This window comes from Physeter macrocephalus, chromosome 18 (genome assembly GCF_002837175.3).
Source record: "Physeter macrocephalus isolate SW-GA chromosome 18, ASM283717v5, whole genome shotgun sequence".
NCBI classification, from domain to species: Eukaryota; Metazoa; Chordata; class Mammalia; order Artiodactyla; family Physeteridae; genus Physeter; species Physeter macrocephalus.
This window is the reverse complement of record NC_041231.1, coordinates 52049582-52070708: the sequence shown is the minus strand read 5'-3', so window position 1 is coordinate 52070708 and position 21127 is coordinate 52049582. Positions and strand designations below refer to the sequence as shown.

General features: G+C 45.6%; 1 protein-coding gene across 6 annotated transcripts in view; it reads left to right on the top strand.

The window, feature by feature from the left end:
• ITGA9 (integrin subunit alpha 9) overlaps positions 1-21127 on the top strand; it is a 363861-nt gene that overhangs the window by 177075 nt on the left and 165659 nt on the right. For all 6 annotated transcript variants that reach the window (XM_024132323.3, XM_028478504.1, XM_055080233.1 and 3 more), the window contains exon 16: positions 3973-4122. In XM_024132323.3, the coding sequence (XP_023988091.1) occupies positions 3973-4122 (150 nt within the window). The remainder of the gene's footprint in view (positions 1-3972; positions 4123-21127) is intronic.

Genomic DNA, 21127 nt, shown 5'->3' with positions numbered 1-21127 from the left:
ACAGCTACTGAGCGCGCGTGCCTAGAATCCGTGCTCTGCAACAAGAGAAGCCACCGCAACGAGAAGCCCGCGCACCGCAACGAAGAGTAGCCCCTGCTCACTGCAACTAGAGAAAGGCCGCGCACAGCAACAAAGACCCAACGCAGCCAAAAGTAAATAAATTAATTAATTAACTAAAAAAAAAAAATCTGGCCTCCTGAGATATGTTTCTCAATATTATGAATGTGAGATCAAGAAGGACTACAGGGAAAGGCAGTAGCGTAAGAAGGCCATAATAATGTCACCACGGTATATAGCTCTTCAAGCAAAGTCACCATGGCCCATTTTTTAAAATAAGGAAATATATTTATTGGAAAGACAACTGAAAAAAAAACGTATATACTTACAGTTATATAAACTGTGGCATAACAGATACTATCACAGCCCCTTTGCTCTCCCAGCAGCCAGCACTTGCATCTCTGTCAGATGGCTGCCCCCAGGCTACCAAAACCTGTTTTATCTATATGCACAGAGAATATGCATATCCCGGAAGTATCTTGGAATTTACAGACCCCATGGTGGCTGTTAACCAATGTCTATAAATACCATTGCTTCCTTGTTTCCTATGCTGCAACCTCCACTGTCTTCACAGCTTCCCTGCAAGGCTGAGGCAATGTTATCTACCCTTCAAAGGATTTACTTGAAATCACATCTAGTCCTAATATGCTGCTGGGTTGACTATGGGATTCCTGGAATAAAAAAAGGCCCAGTTTTTCATAATGTGTTTATTCCAGAATTGCCTTGGAAGAATATTGAGGACGGCAATCAAAAGGCTAAAAGAAATGGAGATGTGAGAAAAGTCCTATTATATACAAGCGGTGAAACTCTTACTGGGCAACCAGCTGAAGTGTGAGTGGCATCCTGCTGACCCTATTCTGCCATGAGCCCTGTAGTCCTGCACTTTCTGGCCACCAGGGCAGGCGGATTCTTAACCACTGTGCCACCAGGGAAGCCCTCCTGGCTTGTTTCTAACTGCTGTGTCCTCCCCTGCCTCCACCCATGGCTCAGTGTGGGGTAGGCCCCTTCTGCCTAGAGCTACTGGGACACGTCATAAGAAGGTGTTTCTCAAACATCTTAGTTAAAACTGGTTCATGCAGTCAGTGTCAGAGCACAGCGTCTGTACCGCTAGGTGTCACAATTCATTACTCACCCCAAATAGCTGTGCCCTGACTAAGACACAGAATGACTGCACATTTAGAAACAGCCCTCCCTTCAAGTCCCTATTTCTTTAGTTAGTTGTCATTTACTCACATTCTTCCTTGTATGAGGAACATTTCCTTCCCTTGCCCTGTATCCTCCTAAGTAGATAGGTAATATTTCAGGGTGATGTCAGAACCTAAAGCAATTGGGATGATTTTTAAACAGTATTTCATGGGCTTCAAGGAAAGCAGTTTTGCTTCTGGTTCTAAGAATGAGTCCGGTTCCACCACATACTGGTTTGGGGACGGAGCACAGTTTATTTGTGTTCATCTGTACAATGGGAGCAACAATCTACCAGCTTGGGTGTGGTGCAGATTAAGTAAAATGATGTCTGGGAGGAGGTTGACCCAGTCTCTGGAATACATGTGGTAGCCAGGAAATGTTCCGTGGCTTCTGCCTCCCCACCCCCACCCATCTTCAGTTCCTCCCGCAAGAGTAACAGCGTGTAATAACTGACTTATTTCGGCATGAAGGATTTAAATGCAAAATCTTAAGGCAGTCACCCTTCAAGAAACACTGAAGAGTTTACCTGTGAAAACATTAAGATTGCACTCCTTCACTGTTCTCTGTGCCCAGGCAGTCTTTACATTCTGTTTAGGAGAGTCAGTCAGTAGGCGGAGGGGATCTGGATCCCAGGTGTGTGCTTTGCTCACAGAAAGGACAGGAGCATTAAAGATCTGCTCCTAAAATCTGAAGTTCTAGAGAATTTTGTGGAAGTAGCTTATCCAGAGGCTCCCCCGTCACTCCCCCAAAAGGTCCCGTGTTTTATTTACGTAAATGATTGAATCTATTCCCAGCTGAATGCTTTCCTGAGCATGTCATTCAGGCTCCCATCCCAGAGTCATCTGTCCCCCACAGCCCACATTCAGCAGCTCTGTCTGCCTCCCCGCCCCGGCCCGGGCACCATCTCCTTTCCTGGGCTGCTGCAGGAGATTTTCTGTGTCTCTGAGCATGTTCCACTCCACGTACATGCCCCAAGGATCTCCAAGGAAACACAGGGTCCTGTGCCCTGGTAGACCTGGGGCCACCCTACTCTTTGTGGGAGGCAGTTGCAGTAAAAACAAACAATAAACAAAAGAGACTAAACCCCCCCCTTAACTTTGTAACCTGGTGTCCCCCCAGCTTGTTCGATCACAGACCTCCCCCTGGTGAACTGGTACATTAACCTCCCCCTGGTGAACTGGTACATGCTGAGTGAGGAAGGCAAAGTGCAGCTTGCTGTAAGCGACCAGTTCCCCGCATGTGCTTAGACTGGACGGATAACCCAGAACTGACAGGTGTGTCTGTCTCTGGAGGGGGCGCTGGGTATCCAGGGGGTGGGGTAAGAGCCAGCTCCTCACTGTGTGCTTCTTGGGAACTTTAAAACTTTCTACTGTTTTGAACACGGCACTAGTCTGCTCCCAACTCCACCAGACTTTATGTGGAGTGTAGTGTGAAGGCCTTGGATCTGCTCACAGCCTTGGGGTTGGTTGGCCTCTGCCTGCCCACCTAGCGCCTCCCACTCCTGCCTCCCTGCCAGCTCCCGTCATCTCTCCCTGACAGATGCAGGCAGTGGGGCTGCAGGCAGTGGCTCGTTGGTGCTACTTCTGAGATTTACCCTGCTCCCCTTGGAAGCCCACCTTCCATAGAGCATGCTGGCCTGGGATGCGGGGATACTGATGCTTTATTCCTGCCTCAAACTCTAACTTTTGAGCCCCGGGCGGGGGGCGGCCAGAGTACCCAGGAGGCAGTGAGACCTGGGCCAGAAAGGTCAAGAACTCCAGGATTGAGCAGATGTGACTCAGAATCCTTATCAGCCTTGTGGCCTGGGGAACTTGTGCCTTCATCTTCCTTTTATTATACAATGGAGGGGAATAAGCCCAGATGCAGGGTTTGGACGTGTGGCTCGTCTCTGTAGAACAGCGGTCCCCAACCTTTTTGGCACCAGGGACTGGTTTCATGGAAGACAGTTTTTCCACAGATGGGGGTGATGTGGGGGGATGGTTCAGGCAGTAATGTGAGCAATGGGGGGGTGGCAGATGAAGCTCCGCCCACTGCTCACCTCCTACTGTGTGGCCAGGTCCTAACAGGCTGCGGATCGATATCAGTCCACGGCCCAGGGGTTGGGGACCCCTGCTCTAGAAAACCTTGTGCGGTGCCTGGCCTCTTGTAGGTGTTCATTGTGACTATGGACCTATCACTCCCTTGGCGCTTAAAGTCCTGGGCTCCAAAGGAAAGAACACAGGCCAGAAGCCGGACTTCATCCCTGGCTCCATTGATGCCCAGCTCTGGGAAGATGCCGGGCCCCAGTGTCTTCAGGTCTCCTGCCCTAACACACAGTCCATATTTACCTCAAGGCAGAAGAGCTTTGATGGTCAAAACACCACGGATGGGAAGGGTTAGCAGTGCACTATGAGTACAGATGCTTGCCTGCCTGCCAACTAGGTTATAAGAATATTTGGAAGATGACTAAGGTAATGTCTTCCACATGCTAAAGAGACGATGATTTCGTACCATGTGAGGTAGAGCGGGGAAAGCCCCCACTCATTAGTGGCATGACCTTGGACAAGACAGTCATCACTCTCGGCCTCATTACCTCATCTAAAATATGAAAGCAATAAAATCCAGCCACACAAGGGTGGCTGTGAGGCTCACACGGGGCAGTCCATGTGGAAGGTCTTTGTAAACTGTTGAAATGCTCTGCACATGTCAGCAGCGCCCGCCGCTCACGTGCCTGTGTGTTTATTGTTTCAGCGGAGAGTGCAGGACGTCATCAGCCCCATCGTGTTCGAGGCCGCCTACAGCCTGGGCGAGCATGTGATGGGAGAGGAGGAAAGGGAGCTGCCAGCCCTGACCCCCGTGCTCCGCTGGAAAAAGGGACAAAAGATTGCACAGAAGAATCAGGTGAGAACCTGAAAGCTCACGGCTGGGACCCCAGGTGGCAGGTGCCTATGCAGAAGTAATGACCCTGGTGGCCTAGGAGCCCATGGCCAGCCACACCCACTCCTGGGCCTCCCTTTCCCGATCTGCAAAATGATGAAATGTATGATTTAGGGGTTTGTGTCTAACAACCACGTGATTTAAACTCATTGAGGCTATTCTCAAGCAATTAGAAAATGATGATCCCTTTGAGGTCATGAACTGGCTGCTTGGCCCCGGCACTTGCCTCCTGTTCCTACACTGTTTCCAGAGCTAGATCAGCACCTAGTGAGTGCTCTACATACAGTACATGTTTTATTGATGGGAGCATGAGTGGGGTGAAGAAGCAAGAACTTTCTCTTGCTAGAATTGGTGGTTGAGTTGAAAATGCCCCGCTCAGGCATCTTTGGAAGTCGGAGCACCGTGAGCACACTCTCTCACCATCCTCCCCTGCTTGTTAGATTCCGGGCTGTGCTGCTATGCGGAGGAGCTGCAGGGTGACGTGGGGTGCAGGCCGTACGAGGCCATACAGGGTAGGAGTGAGCCATGAGCTAACGCCGTGCAGCATCACTGGCCTGTCTGCCCCGAGTCATCTGAGACATAAACAGTGCTGACGACGATGCAGGAAATACGCAAGAAATCTGGGATCCCAAGTCTGGTTCTAAATCTTTCTTTAACATCCAAGATCATCACAGATCCAGGACCTGGGGAAGGTCAGACAAAACTGTTTTTTGGCTAAACCAGACTCCTGGGTGGGGTGGGGGCAAAGCTGTGGAACCACCCACCAGCCCCAGTCTCCACAGTTCTGACTGTTCTGAGCTTATGGGAAAACTAGCAGATCAGTGACCCACGCCTTGCAGATGAGAGTTGTAAATAGAACCAACCACAGAGAAGTTGTTTGGAGTTAGAGTTGTAAGATTTTTACCAAGATGTCCTCATTTTCTCCCAAAGTCTCTCCCATGCGGTCTTGGGTCAGGTTCCCCAGAAACAGAGCCTGAGATGGGGATTTAGGAGCAACTTGGTCTAATGAAGCTGTGCTCTTAAGAGAACCCTGTAAGGAAAGGGGAAAGGGTGAGCAAGTATGTGGTCTCAGCTAAAGTCTAGCTTTGGCCTGAGGCAGGGAGCTTTGGAGCATAAATTACAGCAAAGAGCCGTCCTCTCCTTGAGGGAAGGGTCTGGCCTTTTGTACCCCTTACTCGTCAGCCATTGGCTGCCTGTGGGGGATGGAAGGGGAGTGTAGCCCTCCTTGAAGGAGACTCCCTGCAGCTGTGGACAGTTTTCTGGAGGAGGCTGCAGATGTGAGCCATTCGCTGCCTGTAGCACATCAGCTGGGGGAGGGGCAGCAGTTGTAAAGGGATGTGGGCAGAAGCTGCTACCCGTATACACACAACCTACTGGCAACACTGCCTTTTTGGATGCTTCTTTTGAAGTCAAACATGAACTTTCAAAACACAAGTGCCCTGTAGGGTGGCCAGAATGTCCAGCTGGTCACTGATCCTTGGAGAAGGCTCTGGGGGAGTGAGGGGAGAGACCAGGAGAATGCTGGGTGTCTAAGTGGTGGGGCCGGATGGAGGGAAGGCATGAAGAAGATGAGGACAGGAAGATAAGATGAAGAGGTGGGACAGGAAGCTGACGACTCCTACCTTGACTGAGGAGTAGAAGTGTGTATCATCTCCTGACAGTGAAGTTGGGCCAAGAGGTCAGGCTGGGGACCCAGTAAACCAGAATATTATGATAATTCCTAGATCATGAGTTTCCCGTCCTACTAATACTTTGCTCTCTAAGGTGGAATCTTTTTTTTTTTTTTTTAAAGAAGATGTTGGGAGTAGGAGTTTATTAATTTTATTTATTTATTTTTGCTGTGTTGGGTCTTCGTTTCTGTGCGAGGGCTTCCTCTAGTTGTGGCAAGCGGGGACCACTCCTCATCGCGGTGCGTGGGCCTCTCACTATCGTGGCCTCTCTTGTTGCGGAGCACAGGCTCCAGACGCGCAGGCTCAGTAGTTGTGGCTCACGGGCCCAGCCGCTCCGCGGCATGTGGGATCCTCCCAGACCAGGGCTCCAACCCGCGTCCCCTGCACTAGCAGGCAGACTTTCAACCACTGTGCCGCCAGGGAAGCCCTAAGGTGGAATCTTGCTGGCCCAATAAAGTTGGGTTATGGGAGTGGTCCAAACTTGGGGTGCTGGGAATCATTTCAGGGTACCCTGTGCTTGTTTTACCTCTGAAATGACCCTGTGAGTTAGCGGCCTCCTCTGTTCAGCATCTTGCTAGCCCTGGGCATCCCTTCTACAGTGAACCCAACTCTCATTTCTACCAATTCATCAGTGGCACAGAGTGGGCCTTCTTTAGTGAAGAGCATCTTAGAACCTTTACTAGCATTTTTAGATTGAGGCAACCTGATCAAAGGCAGAGATGTAGGGATAGATTAGTATGAAAATGCTCTTCTTGGTCACTTATGTTCAAGATGGCCAAGCAAGCATAAATATTTATGTCTGTGCTTCCTGAGACCCCATTATAGTGATTATCAATGAGTAAATCAGAACAGGGAGGTGAATGCTGCTGGGGAAGGGGCATCAGCCAATGAGAGAGTCCAGGGATTTTGGGAATGAGTAAAGAAGAAGGAAGAGTGTTGGTGGGTGAACCTTGCACTCTGCACGGAGGGGCTGGGTGCCTGTCCACCCATGGGTCCAGAGAGGCTGTAGCCACGGCCAGGCCAGAAGTTTCAGAGGGGTACAGGAGTGAGAAATGGGGCTGGAAACAGGGAAGGGGGGTGTTAAGTGAAGGTTCGTTTGTGGAAAAGTTGACTTTCTGCCCCTGTCCCCACGCCTACATACTCCAGCCATGCAGAATAGCAAGAAGCCAGGCCTTTTGTTTTCTAAAGAATTGAATAAACTGGTTGAGATAGTGTAGGTGGGCTGTTTTCCCAGGGGGAAGCCTTATTTCTTCTGGCGTTTGGAGCCTCCAGTGTAAGAGCTAGCTTCGCCTCCCACCATCCACCCAAACACCCAGATTTTCCAATCAGCTCTTTTACTTTATTCTTAAAAATGAATGGACAACCAAGGAAATCTGAAATTGAGGGGAAATTTGGTACATGGAGAAAAAAACCAAAATACACCTACAGAATAACTGACTTAGAAGGAAATAAATTTTTTAAGGAATAGAAGAGATTATAACAATTTAAATACCAATTTATACTCTATGTAATAAACACAAGGAGATTCAAGAATATATTCTATCCATTAGAAAGTGGTTGGAATTCTATTTCTTCTTAAAAGAAAGAAAGAACAAGGAAAAGTTTCTTGAAAACTAACAATATGGATGCAGAGCCAAAAATGTAGTAGAAGATAATGATAAGAAATCTCCCAGTAAGCAGAGCTAAAAGACAAATAGAAAAGAGCTAAAGCATCAATCTGCAAGGTCCTATATCCAAGTAATAGGAATATCAGAAAAAGCAAACAGAGAAAATGAAAAACATTATGAGAGATAATGTAATAAAATTTCCTAGAGTTACACTTTTTTAAATTTAAAGGACCCACAAACTTGCAAGCAGGATAAACCAAAAATATCCTAGATACATCATTTTGAAATGGTACTACTCCTAACACATAAGGAAAATGTTAAATGCTTCCAGGACAAGGAGTACAGGATGGTGGTAGTGAGGAATATTTGTCCACTAACGACATATTTAGAGTCACGCTAAGTTGTCCGTTAGACTTCTTATTAGCAAGATTGGAAGAAAGCATATGTGAAATAAGGGCTTCAAAGCTCTGAGAGAAAGTGATTTTGAAACTAGGATTTTATACTTAGCCTAACAGTCGAGTATGAGGTCAAAATAAAGTTATTTTTCAGACAAGCCAGGACCCAGAAAGTTTACATCCCTAGTAGCCTTTCCAAGAAAATCACCTGAGATGCACTCCAAGAAAACAAGGGTGACAATTAGAAGGAGCAATCTGGGGGATGTAAGAACGAACTCCTAGAAGTCTAATGATAAGAAATTCCAGGATTACAACTGTGCAGCAAGTCTAAAAAACAGTTGATCAATTTAGAACAGGGGATCAATGAACTTAGAGAAGAATGAAGCCAGCCATAGCAGAATGACAAGAGAGTAGCAAATATTCAGGATACAGTGTAGATGGAATATACTTTTTCTATGGATAAGAAAAAATAAAGGCAGTCAAAAATTCCCAGGAAAATAAAAACATGGCCAATATGTCATGGTTCAAATATAAAACAAATTAAAATGTGGTGGGATTTTAAGCAAATAGAAGAATATACGGAAGAGAAGGACCTTAATACTAGAAGCATTCTCCCTTAAGCAAAAGCTGAGTATTCTAGTAGTTTCACTTTGCACCTGTAGAGGAAGATATGTAATCATGACACTTGTCTTGGCTCTGCTGTGAACAGTAATCAAGAGGCCATAATGACAACATGATTTATTGGTTTTTAGTATTTACAGTCAAGCCAAATCAGTTACGGTTATAGTACATAGTGTAAATGTCTTTAATTTTACTGTATAGAGTTTAAAATAGAACAAAACAAGTTGTTTTAATATCTTAATCTTTTAAATTGGTGAGCCAAGAGATATTGTAAAACTTGATGAAACAAGAAAAAGTTGTTATTACTTAAAATTGCAGAGGTTACCAGTAGAGCAGTGCTTCTTAAAGTGTGGTCGCTGAACCAGCAGCATCAAACTCCCTTGGGATGTTGTCAGAAATGAAAATTCTTGGGCCCCACCCCAGACCCTTTAATCAGAAACTCATGGGTGGGTCCCAGCAATCTGAGTTCTAACAAGCTGATCAGGTAATTCTGATGCAGCTAACGTTTGAGAACCAGTGCAGCCAAGGAGCTAAGAGTAACGATTTGCCTGTCAAAATTAGGAAGGTGGATGGTGGGAGGGGGCCTTCATGTAGGTGAGTTCATTTCTTGTCTATCATGGAAGGAATTCAGTGAGATAATGTCTAAATCTGATAAATCAAGAAGTAGTAGTTCCAATATATTTTCTAGAGATATGGAAATAATCATCAAAGGAAACATAAATGGACATGGGTAAGAGTGGTTCCTCTTGAGAGGAGGACTCAGTATATGGAGGTGTGTGGCAGGACGTTATTATTTTAACCATGTGATTCTTTGGTTGAAAATAAAATGAAAGAAAAATATTGTCCTTAGATTGAGAAGATTGTCCAGGAGCCTGAGAAAAATTCTGGGAGAATGATCCTTGCTTTACTCCTTTTCCTGATTATGGCGAAAAAAGATAATTTAATGATCTTTCTCCATGTGTCTTCCAGATGTTGGCTTAATTTAAGGGAAGGATTCTGAGAGCTAGGCCCACTCTAGGAATCAGAGCTGATTTTTAACTTGTATATATGTGACAGGTCCACAAAGAGCATCTAACCTCTTTCCTAGGAAGGAATAAACTCATTGAAACTCTTCATTTTGCCAGGTAACTTTAGGATTTAAGTGCCTTAGTCTCTTCAACTAAAAGGCACTAAAAACCCATGTTGGTACATAGGGTTGTGCAATAGAGTGGGTTAAATTCTGGCGATCTTTTAGAGTCAGGGTCTGCCCCCATTGATGGTCTAGTTCAGGTGGAATAGCTGCACAGTGTGTATAACATGGAGTCAGTGACTAGAGCATGTTTTTTAAAATTTTTTTAATTTATTTTTATTTTTTATTTTTTTATACATCTTTATTGGAGTATAATTTCTTCACAATGCTGTGTTAGTTTCTGTTGTACAACAAAGTAAGTCAGCCATATGCATTCGTATATCCCCATATCCCCTCCCTCTTGAGCCTCCTTCCCACTCTCCTTATCCCACCCCTCTAGATCATCGCAAAGCACCGAGCTGATCTCCCTGTGCTATGCTGCTGCTTCCCACTAGCTATCTGTTTTACATTTGGTAGTGTATATATGTCCATGCTACTCTCACTTTGCCCCAGCTTCCCCCTCCCACCCCATGTCCTCAAGTCCATTCTCTGTATCTATGTCTTTATTTCTACCCTGCCACTAGGTTCATCAGTACCTTTTTTTTTCTTTTTTTTTAGATTCCATACGTATGCGTTAGCATATGGTATATGTTTTTCTTTTTCTGACTTACTTCACTCTGTATGACAGATTCTAGGTCCATCCACCTCACTACAAATAACTCAGTTTCATTTCTTTTTATGGCTGAGTAATATTCCATTGTATATATGTGCCACATCTTCTTTATCCATTCCTCTGTTGATGGATATTTAGGTTGCTTCCATGTCCTGGCTATTGTAAATAGTGCTGCAATGAACATTGTGGTATATGCTCTCTTTGAATTATGGTTTTCTCAGGGTATATGCCGAGTAGTGAGATTGCTGGGTCATATGGTAGTTCTATTTTTAGTTTTGTAAGGAACCTCCATACTGTTCTCCATGGTTGTTTTATCAATTTACATTCCCACCAACGGTGCAGGAGGGTTCCCTTTTCACCACACCCTTTCCAGCACTTATTGTTTCTAGGTTTTTTGATAATGGCCATTCTTTTTTTGTTTGTTTGTTTTTGCTGTATGCGGGCCTCTCACCGCTGTGGCCCCTCCCATTGCGGAGCACAGGCTCGGACACGAAGGCTCAGCAGGCGGACTCTCAACCAGTGCGTCACCAGGGAAGCCTGATAATGGCCATTCTTACTGGTGTGAAGTGATACCTCATTGAAGCTTTATTTGCATTTCTCTAATAACTAGTGATGTTGAGCATCTTTTCATGTGCTTCTTGGCCATCTGTATGTCTTCTTTGGTGAAATGTCTGTTTAGGTCTTCCGCCCGTTTTTTAATTGGGTTGTTTGTTTTTTTGATATTGAGCTCCATGAGCTGTGTATATTTTGGAGATTAATCCTTTGTCAGTTGTTTCATTTGCAAATATTTTCTCCCATTCTGAGGGTTGTCTTTTCATCTTGTTCATGGTTTCCTTTGCTGTGCAAAAGCTTTGAAGTTTAATTAGGTCCCATTTGTTTATTTTTGTTTTTATTTTCATTACTCTAAGAGGTGGGTCAAAAAAGATCTTGCTGAGATTTATGTCAGAGAGTGTTCAGCTATAGTCTGAAGTCAGGGAGCCTGATTCCTCCAGCTCCGTTTTTCTTTCATAAGATTGCTTTGGCTATTCGGGCTCTTATGTGTTTCTCTAGGAGATGTAAACATTTTTTGTTCTAATTCTGTGAAGAATGCCTTTGGTAGTTTGATAAGGATTGCATTGAATCTGTAGATTGGTTTGGGTAGTATAATCATTTCCACAATATTGCTTCTTCCAATCCAAGAACATGGTATATTTCTCCATCTGTTTATGTCATCTTTGATTTCTTTCATCAGTGTTTTATAGTTTTCTGAATACAAGTCTTTCGCCTCCTTAGGTAGGTTTATTCCTAGGTATTCGTTTTGTTGCAATGGTAAATGGGATTATTTCCTTAATTTTTCTTTCTGATTTTTCATTGTTAGTATATAGGAATGCCAGAGATTTATGTGCATTAATTTTGTATCCTGCAACCTTATCAAATTCATTGATTAGTTCTAGTATTCTGGTGGCATCTTTAGGATTTTCTGTGTATAGTATCATGTCATCTGCAGTGACAGTTTTACTTCTTCTTTTCCAATTTGTATTCCTTTTATTTCTTTTTCTTCTCTGATTGCCATGACTAGGACTTCCAGAACTGTGTTGAATAAGAGTGGTGAGAGCGGACATCCTTGTCTTGCTCCTGATCTTAGTGGAAATGCTTTCAGTTTTTCACCACTGAGAATGATGTTTGCTGTGGGTTTGTCATATATGTGCTTTATTATATTGAGGTAGGTTCCTCCTTTTAATGTGTTGTAGGATTCTGTTTGCTAGTATTTTGTTGAGGATTTTTGCATCTATGTTCATCAGTGAATATTGGTCTATAATTTTCTTTTTTTTTGTGATATCTTTTTCTGGTTTTGGTATCAGGGTGATGGTGGCTTTGTAGAATGAATTTGGGAGTGTTCCTCCCTCTGCAAATTTTTGGAAGAGTTTGAGAAGGATCGTTGTTAGCTCTTCTCTACATGTTTTATAGAATTCACCTGTGAAGCCATCTGGTCCTGGGTTTTTGTTTGTTGAAAGATTTTTAATCACAGTTTCACTTTCATTACTTGTGATAGATCTGTTTATATTTTCTAATTCTTCCTGGTTCAGTCTTGGAAAATTGTACCTTTTCAAGAATTTGTCCATTTCTTCATGGTTGTCCATTTTATTGGCATATAGTTGTTTGTAGTAGTTTCTTATAATCCTTTGTATTTCTGCCGTGTCAGTTGTGATTTCTCCTTTTTCATTTCTAATTTTATTGATTTGCGTCCTCTCACTTCTTTTCTTAATGAGTCTGGCTAAGGGTTAGAGCATGTTAAGTACAGGCTTACTGATGGATCCCAGGCTTTTGGCAGAGAGTGGGAGTGAGTGAGGCAGGCAGGAGGCCAAGCCTTTCCTCTGCTGGGTGAAGAGCAGCCTTGGGAGAAAATGGGCTTCAGGGTGGGTTCCAGGCTATATGAGTGAATAGTGGGGTTGCCACCGTTGCTGAGGACCAGTTGGGATTCTGGGCACTCGGAGAATAGTGGAGCTCTAATGCTACAACCTCTGTAGGACATACAGCCTGATGAATGCACGTTTCATCTTAAAAATTTAAGAAAAGCAGAGACCTGCCTCAAGAAATATTTGGTACAGATATAACAATAACAAAGTGTTTTATCCATTAGCCAGAAGAGTAATTTAAAAGGACTATAAATCTAAGAGCAATTCAGCTAATTGAGTGTCTGCTACACGTAAGACGTGGCTAAAAAGATAAATGAAACATTGCTGCCTTAGTAGACTTAGAGACTGTACAGGAATAACTTATACAGAGCAGAAAGTGAGATTCAGACTAGTGTGTATGAATTTCACTCCGGAGACCTCTTCCAGCTAAGGATAAGGAGATGCTCTCTGGAGAAGGGAGAATTGGCTGGAGCCTCATGGAAGAAGTAGGATTTGGATACTTGGGGCTGGAGGGCTTTGACCAACAGAGAAGGAGGGAGTGATGGATGCTTATGGTCTTCCATATGGCTGAACATCTAGTGAGGAGAAGGAGAGGGGCCATTAGGGCTAGAGGTACAGTCAGACAGTCTAAGGCCACTTGTTCACTGACCAGGGAGTTGGACTTGATTGAACTGGTAGGGGACAGGAGACCATCACATCTTCTTGAGATGGTCTGCCTGGACTGGGGGGCCAGTTAGGAGCTCTCACAGCAGCCCCAGGAAGGTCTTGCAGGTCAGTTCGTGAAGGTTCTGTCTGATACACTCAGAGAGTTGACTCATCATCAGTTCCTAGTGGGTCTCAGCTGCTGAAAGAGTATGGAATGAAATGAAACAGTCCTGGAAAGCTCCGGCTGGCCTGTGTGCTGTGAAAGCAGGAAGGCTGTCATTGGGGCCCTAATGTTTCTCCTACAGGTGAGCATACCAATGGCTATGATAGAGGCCCTGGCTTTAAACCCTATACACAGAGTAGAGCTTTGGAAATAACTGCTCTCAGGCTTCCTCAGGAGGCCCCCAAAGAGACCTGGCTGGGGCTGGACTTCCCGGCCACCCACTGTGGTAGACAGAATGGCCCCCAAAGATGTCCACACCCTCATTCCTGGAACCTGTGAATATGATGCATCACATGGCAAAGGGAAGGACTTTGCAGTTGTAACTAAGGTTATGGGCTTTACACTAGGGAGAGTATCTTGGATTATCCAGATGGGCCCATTCTTTCTCCAGCTGGAGGCAGAAGGAAGGAGGAAGAATAGGAGGTCAGAGAGATGCAGGAGAGGAAGGAGTCAGAGAGATCTGAAGCTTGAGAAGGACTTGACCTGCCATTGCTGGCTTTGAAGACGGTGGTGCAACTTGACAAGGAATGCAGAAAACCTTGAGGAGCTGAGAGAGGCTCCCTGGTGAGTGTCAGCATGGAAATGGGGACCTCAGTCCTACAACCACAGGGCAGTAAATTCCGCAAACAACCTGAGTAGGCCTGGAAGCAGATTTTCCCCCAGAGCCTCCAGATAAGGGCCCAGACCAGGTAACACCTTGATTTTTGCTGTTGACCCCCATTGCTTAGCACTGCCTGGCTCATAGAGGATGCTCATTAAACGTGTCTCAGTGGAAAGGGCCCTTCTGAAAGAGCACAAGGCTAGGTCCTCCTGCAGACGTTGGACGTCATATCAGAATTTCTTCACTGCAGATTCAGCAAAACTGTATAATTAAAAGAAATTTGCTCCATGAACTCTCTAAGAATTCCTCCCAGGCAGCAGAGCAAGGTGTGTGATTTAGGGCGACTTACCTACTCCACAGTACATTTGTGCACGTGTGAGTCTATTTTTTCGAAGACCAAGATGGAGGAGACACAGCTGGTGAGAGGAAAGGCATTGGCTATGTTGAGAATACTCACTTTGTCATCTTTCAAGGGAAAGGTGAACTGTTTTACTCTAATATTAACGTTTTACTATGTTGAAGTCATAAACTCTGAACCTCCATTGTGCTGGAAACCATCACCATCTGGACCTCCCACCCCAGCCCCTCAATGCCTGGGTGTGTGGGATGCCAGCCCCGTGCCCACAGAGACTCAGTGTTTGTTCAGCCTGGACATTAGGTAATGCTTTCCTGGCTGAGGTGCCCAGCCAGTAAAATGCCATTATTTACAGCTCTAAGGTTTATTTGCATTATCATATGTAGAGTCTCTGCAGAAGGATGGAAAGCTGAGGGGTTGGCAGGGAGGAGAGAGCAGAGTAACTCCAGACATCAGAGCCAGACAGGTCTCAGAGACCATCCAGCCTGCGGGTTCCAGAGCACACACCTGGATTCAAGGGAGCAGGTTGGTGCAGTGGAGAAGAAGGGGTGTTAGAGGAGGAGGTGTCCACCCTCTCCCTATTTCAGCCTGATCAGTCCTACTTTTATGGGCATCAGCTGTTTGGCATCAGCCTCTGGCTAATCTTCTCAGAAAGGGCACCATGGTGAAACACCTGTGAAAACCATCCACTTTCAAGTACAAGTGAGGAAAACAAGTACGTAGTTCAACATTACTGACCACAGACGTCTGGCTGTATCTGTTTCTCAGGCTTCCCGTCAAGGTTAATCCAAAGAGCAAAGGAGAGCTTACACCTACTATCAAAGGCTGGGCTGTACTTGTAGTCACCTGTTGCATTTTTACAATTTCTTCTTCAGTGTTATACTTTATCTTTGCAATTTTTTTTTTTTTTTTTTTTTTTTTGGTATGCGGGCCTCCCTGTGTTGTGGCCTCTCCTGTTGCGGAGCACAGGCTCCGGACGCGCAGGCTCAGCGGCCACGGCTCATGGGCCCAGCTGCTCCGCGGCACGTGGGATCCTCCCGGACCGGGGCGCGAACCCGGTTCCCCTGCATCGGCAGGCGGACGCGCAACCACTGCGCCACCAGGGAAGCCCTGCAATTTTTTTTTTTAGCATGAGATTCTTTTTTTTTTTTTTTAGCCCCGCTATGCGGCTTGCAAGATCTTAGTTCTCTAACCAGGGATTGAACCTAGGCCATGGCAGTGAAAGCGCCAAGTCCTAACCACTGGACCACTAGGGAACTCCCGCAGCATGAGATTCTTTATTTCTTTTTTTTTTATATTCAAAGAAGATTTAATACCTATCCTTATCAAACTCTTCCAAAACAAATCGAAGAGAAGGGAACACATCCTAACTCATTTTACAAGGCCAGCATTACCCTAATCCCAAACCAGACAAGAACAACACCCAAAAAAGAAAATTATAGGCCAATATCGCTGATGAACATAGATGCAAAAATCCTTAACAAAATATTAGCAAACTGAATTACAACCATTATCTTTGCAGTTTCTGGAAAGAATGTGTTCTGGTCCTCCAAAACTCTTTTCAGAAGAAAATAGTGGTTTTCTTCCAAATCTTCAGCCTGTTGGATTTTCTTCTACATTGTCCTGCTTTATTAAAAACCTCCCACACAAGCACGTGGAGTGTGTGTGTAAACAAGCGAGGGTGCACATCCAGTGCATAGTCTCTAGCTGGGGAAGAAATCTTAGCTTCTCTCTTGGTATCTTCTGAGATGATTCAGGAAATCAAAGGCCAGGCTTTTGCTACTTGAAATGCTACCTGGAGCCCATTCACATGATGTTCTTGCAGACAGGGGAGGAGAGGTCCCCCTGGTGTCCTCTCCAGTTGAAGCCATCTTTCTCACTCCTAGTTGCCTGACTACGTCTGACTCAGCAGCTTTTAGAAGCATGGCTAGGGACTTCCCTGGTGGTCCAGTGGTTAAGGCTTCGTGCTCCCGATGCAGGGCGTCGGGTTCCATCCCTGGTCAGGGAACTAGATCCCGTGTGCTGCAACTAAAGGAGCCCACATGCCACAACTAAAGATCCCGCGTGCTGCAACTAAGACCCAGTGCAGCCAAATTTTTTTAAAAAAGAAGAATGGCTAGAATTCTCTTCCTTTCTCTGACAGCACCAGCCCCTTTTTTTGAACTTGTTGGTTCTGTTTTCTGCCTCTTGTGACTAACAGCAACCTTTTCTTAAAAAAATAAATAAACAAAGAACACAAAATATTCCAGGGTAAAAATCAAGGCAAAGAAACTCTGGCCCTTTAAAAAAAAAAAAAAAAAAGAAACAAAAGAAATTCTGGGGCTTCCCTGGCTCAGTGGTTAAGAATCCTCCTGCCAAGGCAGGGGACACGGGTTCGAGCCCTGGGCCAGGAAGATCCCACATGCCGCGGAGCAACTAAGCCTGTGTGCCACAACTACTGAGCCTGTGCTCTAGAGCCCATGAGCCACAGCTGCTGAGCCGGTGCGCCACAACTACTGAAGCCCTCACACCTAGAGCCCGTGCTCCGCAATAAGAGAAGCCACTGCAATGAGAAGACTGCGCACCGCAACGGAAGAGTAGCCCCCACTTGCCGCAACTAGAGAAAGCCCACACGCAGCAACGAAGACCCAACACAGCCAAAAATAATTGGTATGCGGGCCTCCCTGTGTTGTGGCCTCTCCTGTTGCGGAGCACAGGCTCCGGACGCGCAGGCTCAGCGGCCACGGCTCATGGGCCCAGCTGCTCCGCGGCACGTGGGATCCTCCCGGACCGGGGCGCGAACCCGGTTCCCCTGCATCGGCAGGCGGACGCGCAACCACTGCGCCACCAGGGAAGCCCTGCAATTTTTTTTTTTAGCATGAGATTCTTTTTTTTTTTTTTTAGCCCCGCTATGCGGCTTGCAAGATCTTAGTTCTCTAACCAGGGATTGAACCTAGGCCATGGCAGTGAAAGCGCCAAGTCCTAACCACTGGACCACTAGGGAACTCCCGCAGCATGAGATTCTTTATTTCTTTTTTTTTTATATTCAAAGAAGATTTAATACCTATCCTTATCAAACTCTTCCAAAACAAATCGAAGAGAAGGGAACACATCCTAACTCATTTTACAAGGCCAGCATTACCCTAATCCCAAACCAGACAAGAACAACACCCAAAAAAGAAAATTATAGGCCAATATCGCTGATGAACATAGATGCAAAAATCCTTAACAAAATATTAGCAAACTGAATTACAACCATTATCTTTGCAGTTTCTGGAAAGAATGTGTTCTGGTCCTCCAAAACTCTTTTCAGAAGAAAATAGTGGTTTTCTTCCAAATCTTCAGCCTGTTGGATTTTCTTCTACATTGTCCTGCTTTATTAAAAACCTCCCACACAAGCACGTGGAGTGTGTGTGTAAACAAGCGAGGGTGCACATCCAGTGCATAGTCTCTAGCTGGGGAAGAAATCTTAGCTTCTCTCTTGGTATCTTCTGAGATGATTCAGGAAATCAAAGGCCAGGCTTTTGCTACTTGAAATGCTACCTGGAGCCCATTCACATGATGTTCTTGCAGACAGGGGAGGAGAGGTCCCCCTGGTGTCCTCTCCAGTTGAAGCCATCTTTCTCACTCCTAGTTGCCTGACTACGTCTGACTCAGCAGCTTTTAGAAGCATGGCTAGGGACTTCCCTGGTGGTCCAGTGGTTAAGGCTTCGTGCTCCCGATGCAGGGCGTCGGGTTCCATCCCTGGTCAGGGAACTAGATCCCGTGTGCTGCAACTAAAGGAGCCCACATGCCACAACTAAAGATCCCGCGTGCTGCAACTAAGACCCAGTGCAGCCAAATTTTTTTAAAAAAGAAGAATGGCTAGAATTCTCTTCCTTTCTCTGACAGCACCAGCCCCTTTTTTTGAACTTGTTGGTTCTGTTTTCTGCCTCTTGTGACTAACAGCAACCTTTTCTTAAAAAAATAAATAAACAAAGAACACAAAATATTCCAGGGTAAAAATCAAGGCAAAGAAACTCTGGCCCTTTAAAAAAAAAAAAAAAAAAGAAACAAAAGAAATTCTGGGGCTTCCCTGGCTCAGTGGTTAAGAATCCTCCTGCCAAGGCAGGGGACACGGGTTCGAGCCCTGGGCCAGGAAGATCCCACATGCCGCGGAGCAACTAAGCCTGTGTGCCACAACTACTGAGCCTGTGCTCTAGAGCCCATGAGCCACAGCTGCTGAGCCGGTGCGCCACAACTACTGAAGCCCTCACACCTAGAGCCCGTGCTCCGCAATAAGAGAAGCCACTGCAATGAGAAGACTGCGCACCGCAACGGAAGAGTAGCCCCCACTTGCCGCAACTAGAGAAAGCCCACACGCAGCAACGAAGACCCAACACAGCCAAAAATAAATAAATAAATTTATAAAAACAAAGAAAAAAGAAGGAAATTCTGGTCCTGAAAGGTAGGAGATCCCTAGAGGAGAATTGACGGCTGAGATTGTAGAGGGACTTGAAATATGGCCTGCAAAAAGCCACCAAGTCTCAGGCAGACCTGGAAAGGACACTGGGAGGGTCCAGAGGCCAGGTGCAGGCCCAGGTGGGCAGGACCTCCCTGAGCAGTTCCTCCTCCCACTCAGTTCTTCATGGGGATTGAACTAGATCTTCAAAATGTTGCCTTCAGGCATTGGGGGCTGTTCTCTGAACCACAGGGCCATGGAGTAAACCAAGGGATACCCAAAAGACAGAAGCATTTATCACTTCCAGTTCTTCCGTGGGGGACATGAAGCAAAATCGGTACCACGTTTGTTGTTTAGAGGGAAACCAACTGGACTCCTCCCATGATTTCAAAATCTGAAAGGACAATTTATACAGACCCTGAGATAGAAGGAATTTCTCAGCTTTAATTTTACAAAGTATTTGTCTTTCATTTATTCTTGTGGATGTGCTATTCTTTAGAAAGCAAGTCTGTCTGCATGACCTGATTTTATTTTTTTATTTTTTATTTTATTTTATTTTTTATTTATTATTTTTGGCTGCATTGGGTCTTTGTTGCTGTGTGCAGGCTTTCTCTAGTTGCAGTGAGTGGGGCTACTCTTTGTTGTGGTGTGTGGGCTTCTCATTGCGGTGGCTTCTCTTGTTGCGGAGCATGGGCTCTAGGCATGCGGGCTTCAGTAGTTGTGGTGCACGGGCTTAGATGCTCCGCAGCATGTGGGATCTTCCCAGACCGGGGCTCGAACCTGTATCCCCTGCATTGGCAGGCGGATTCTTAACCACTGCTCCAGCAGGGAAGCCCGTGACCTGATTTTAAATATCAAGCTCTGAGACTCTTCCTTCCTTCATTTGGGTGTAAGACTCAATAGAGCTGAAATTCCTGGGACCACCCAGGAATGAGGTCTTTAATGTGCCACATTAAGGGCAATTTTGCATTCTGGAAAAAGCATTAAAATGGAATTGGGAAGGAGAAACCTCTTACACTCAGGTCATGGCATTTACACACACACACACACACACAGATGTTTAATACTATGCTAGGTGCTGGGGGCTGCAGACATGAATTACCTATGGCTGGGGCCTCTGGGAACTTATGTGGGACGATGGGAGGAACAGCAGTTCAGAAACGTCCCTCCTGTTGTCCAGGCAGAGACCTTCTGCAAAGTCAGATCGCACATCAGGAAACGTCTCGCTCATTTTAGCTTGCAAACAGCCTTGGGCTGGGATTTGAAAAGCATTAATTCCTACCCAATCCAATTGTCCTATTTTCTCAGGGCTCAGCATGGGACCGGTTTGCCATGGCAACTCTATAAACAGTGTCTATCCTACATCTATGATTTATATATTTTTAAAGCTAATATCACCAACTTCAAGAAACTGATCCTCCTCTGAACGTGACAGCTGGAAGAGACTAAGAATCCTACTTCCTGCTAGATCAGCGCAGATTTTTCCATTGTAGATTTGGGTGGGAGAAAATGGGCCCTCCAAGGCCTGAGCACCTGGGCGACTGCTTTTCTGAAGTCAGCCTTGGCCAGGGCAGCCATTGAGCTATCACACGCACCCAAGGATGTTCTGGCCTTGGTGGCCACAGCTTTGTGAGAAAAACACAGCCAACTCCAGCCTCTGTGCTCTGGTTTAGAGCAAAATGTAAATTGAACTGAATTTATTGTCTTCTACCCTCCCCCCAACCTCCCTAGCCTAAAGGGAATGAGGAAACAAGTATCCAAATATTCTAGAACAGGAATGGGCAAACTACAGTCTGCTGGCCAAACCTAGCCTGCTGCCTGTTTTTTTTGTTTTTTGTTTTTTTTAAGTACTACTATTTTTTTTAAAATTAATTTATTTATTTTTGGCTGTGTTGGGTCTTCGTTTCTGTGCGAGGGCTTTCTCTAGTTGTGGCGAGCGGGGCCACTCTTCATCGCAGTGCGCGGGCCTCTCATTATCGTGGCCTCTCTTGTTGCGGAGCACAGGCTCCAGGAGCACAGGCTCCAGACACACTGGCTCAGTAGTTGTGGCTCACGGGCCCAGTTGCTCCGCGGCATGTGGGATCTTCCCAGACCAGGGCTCAAACCCGTGTCCCCTGCATTGGCAGGCAGATTCTCAACCACTGTGCCACCAGGGAAGCCCCTACCTGTTTTTTTTTTTTTTTTTTTTTTTTTTAATTTTTTTTTTGTGGTATGCGGGCCTCCCTCTGCCGTGGCCTCCCCCGTTGCGGAGCACA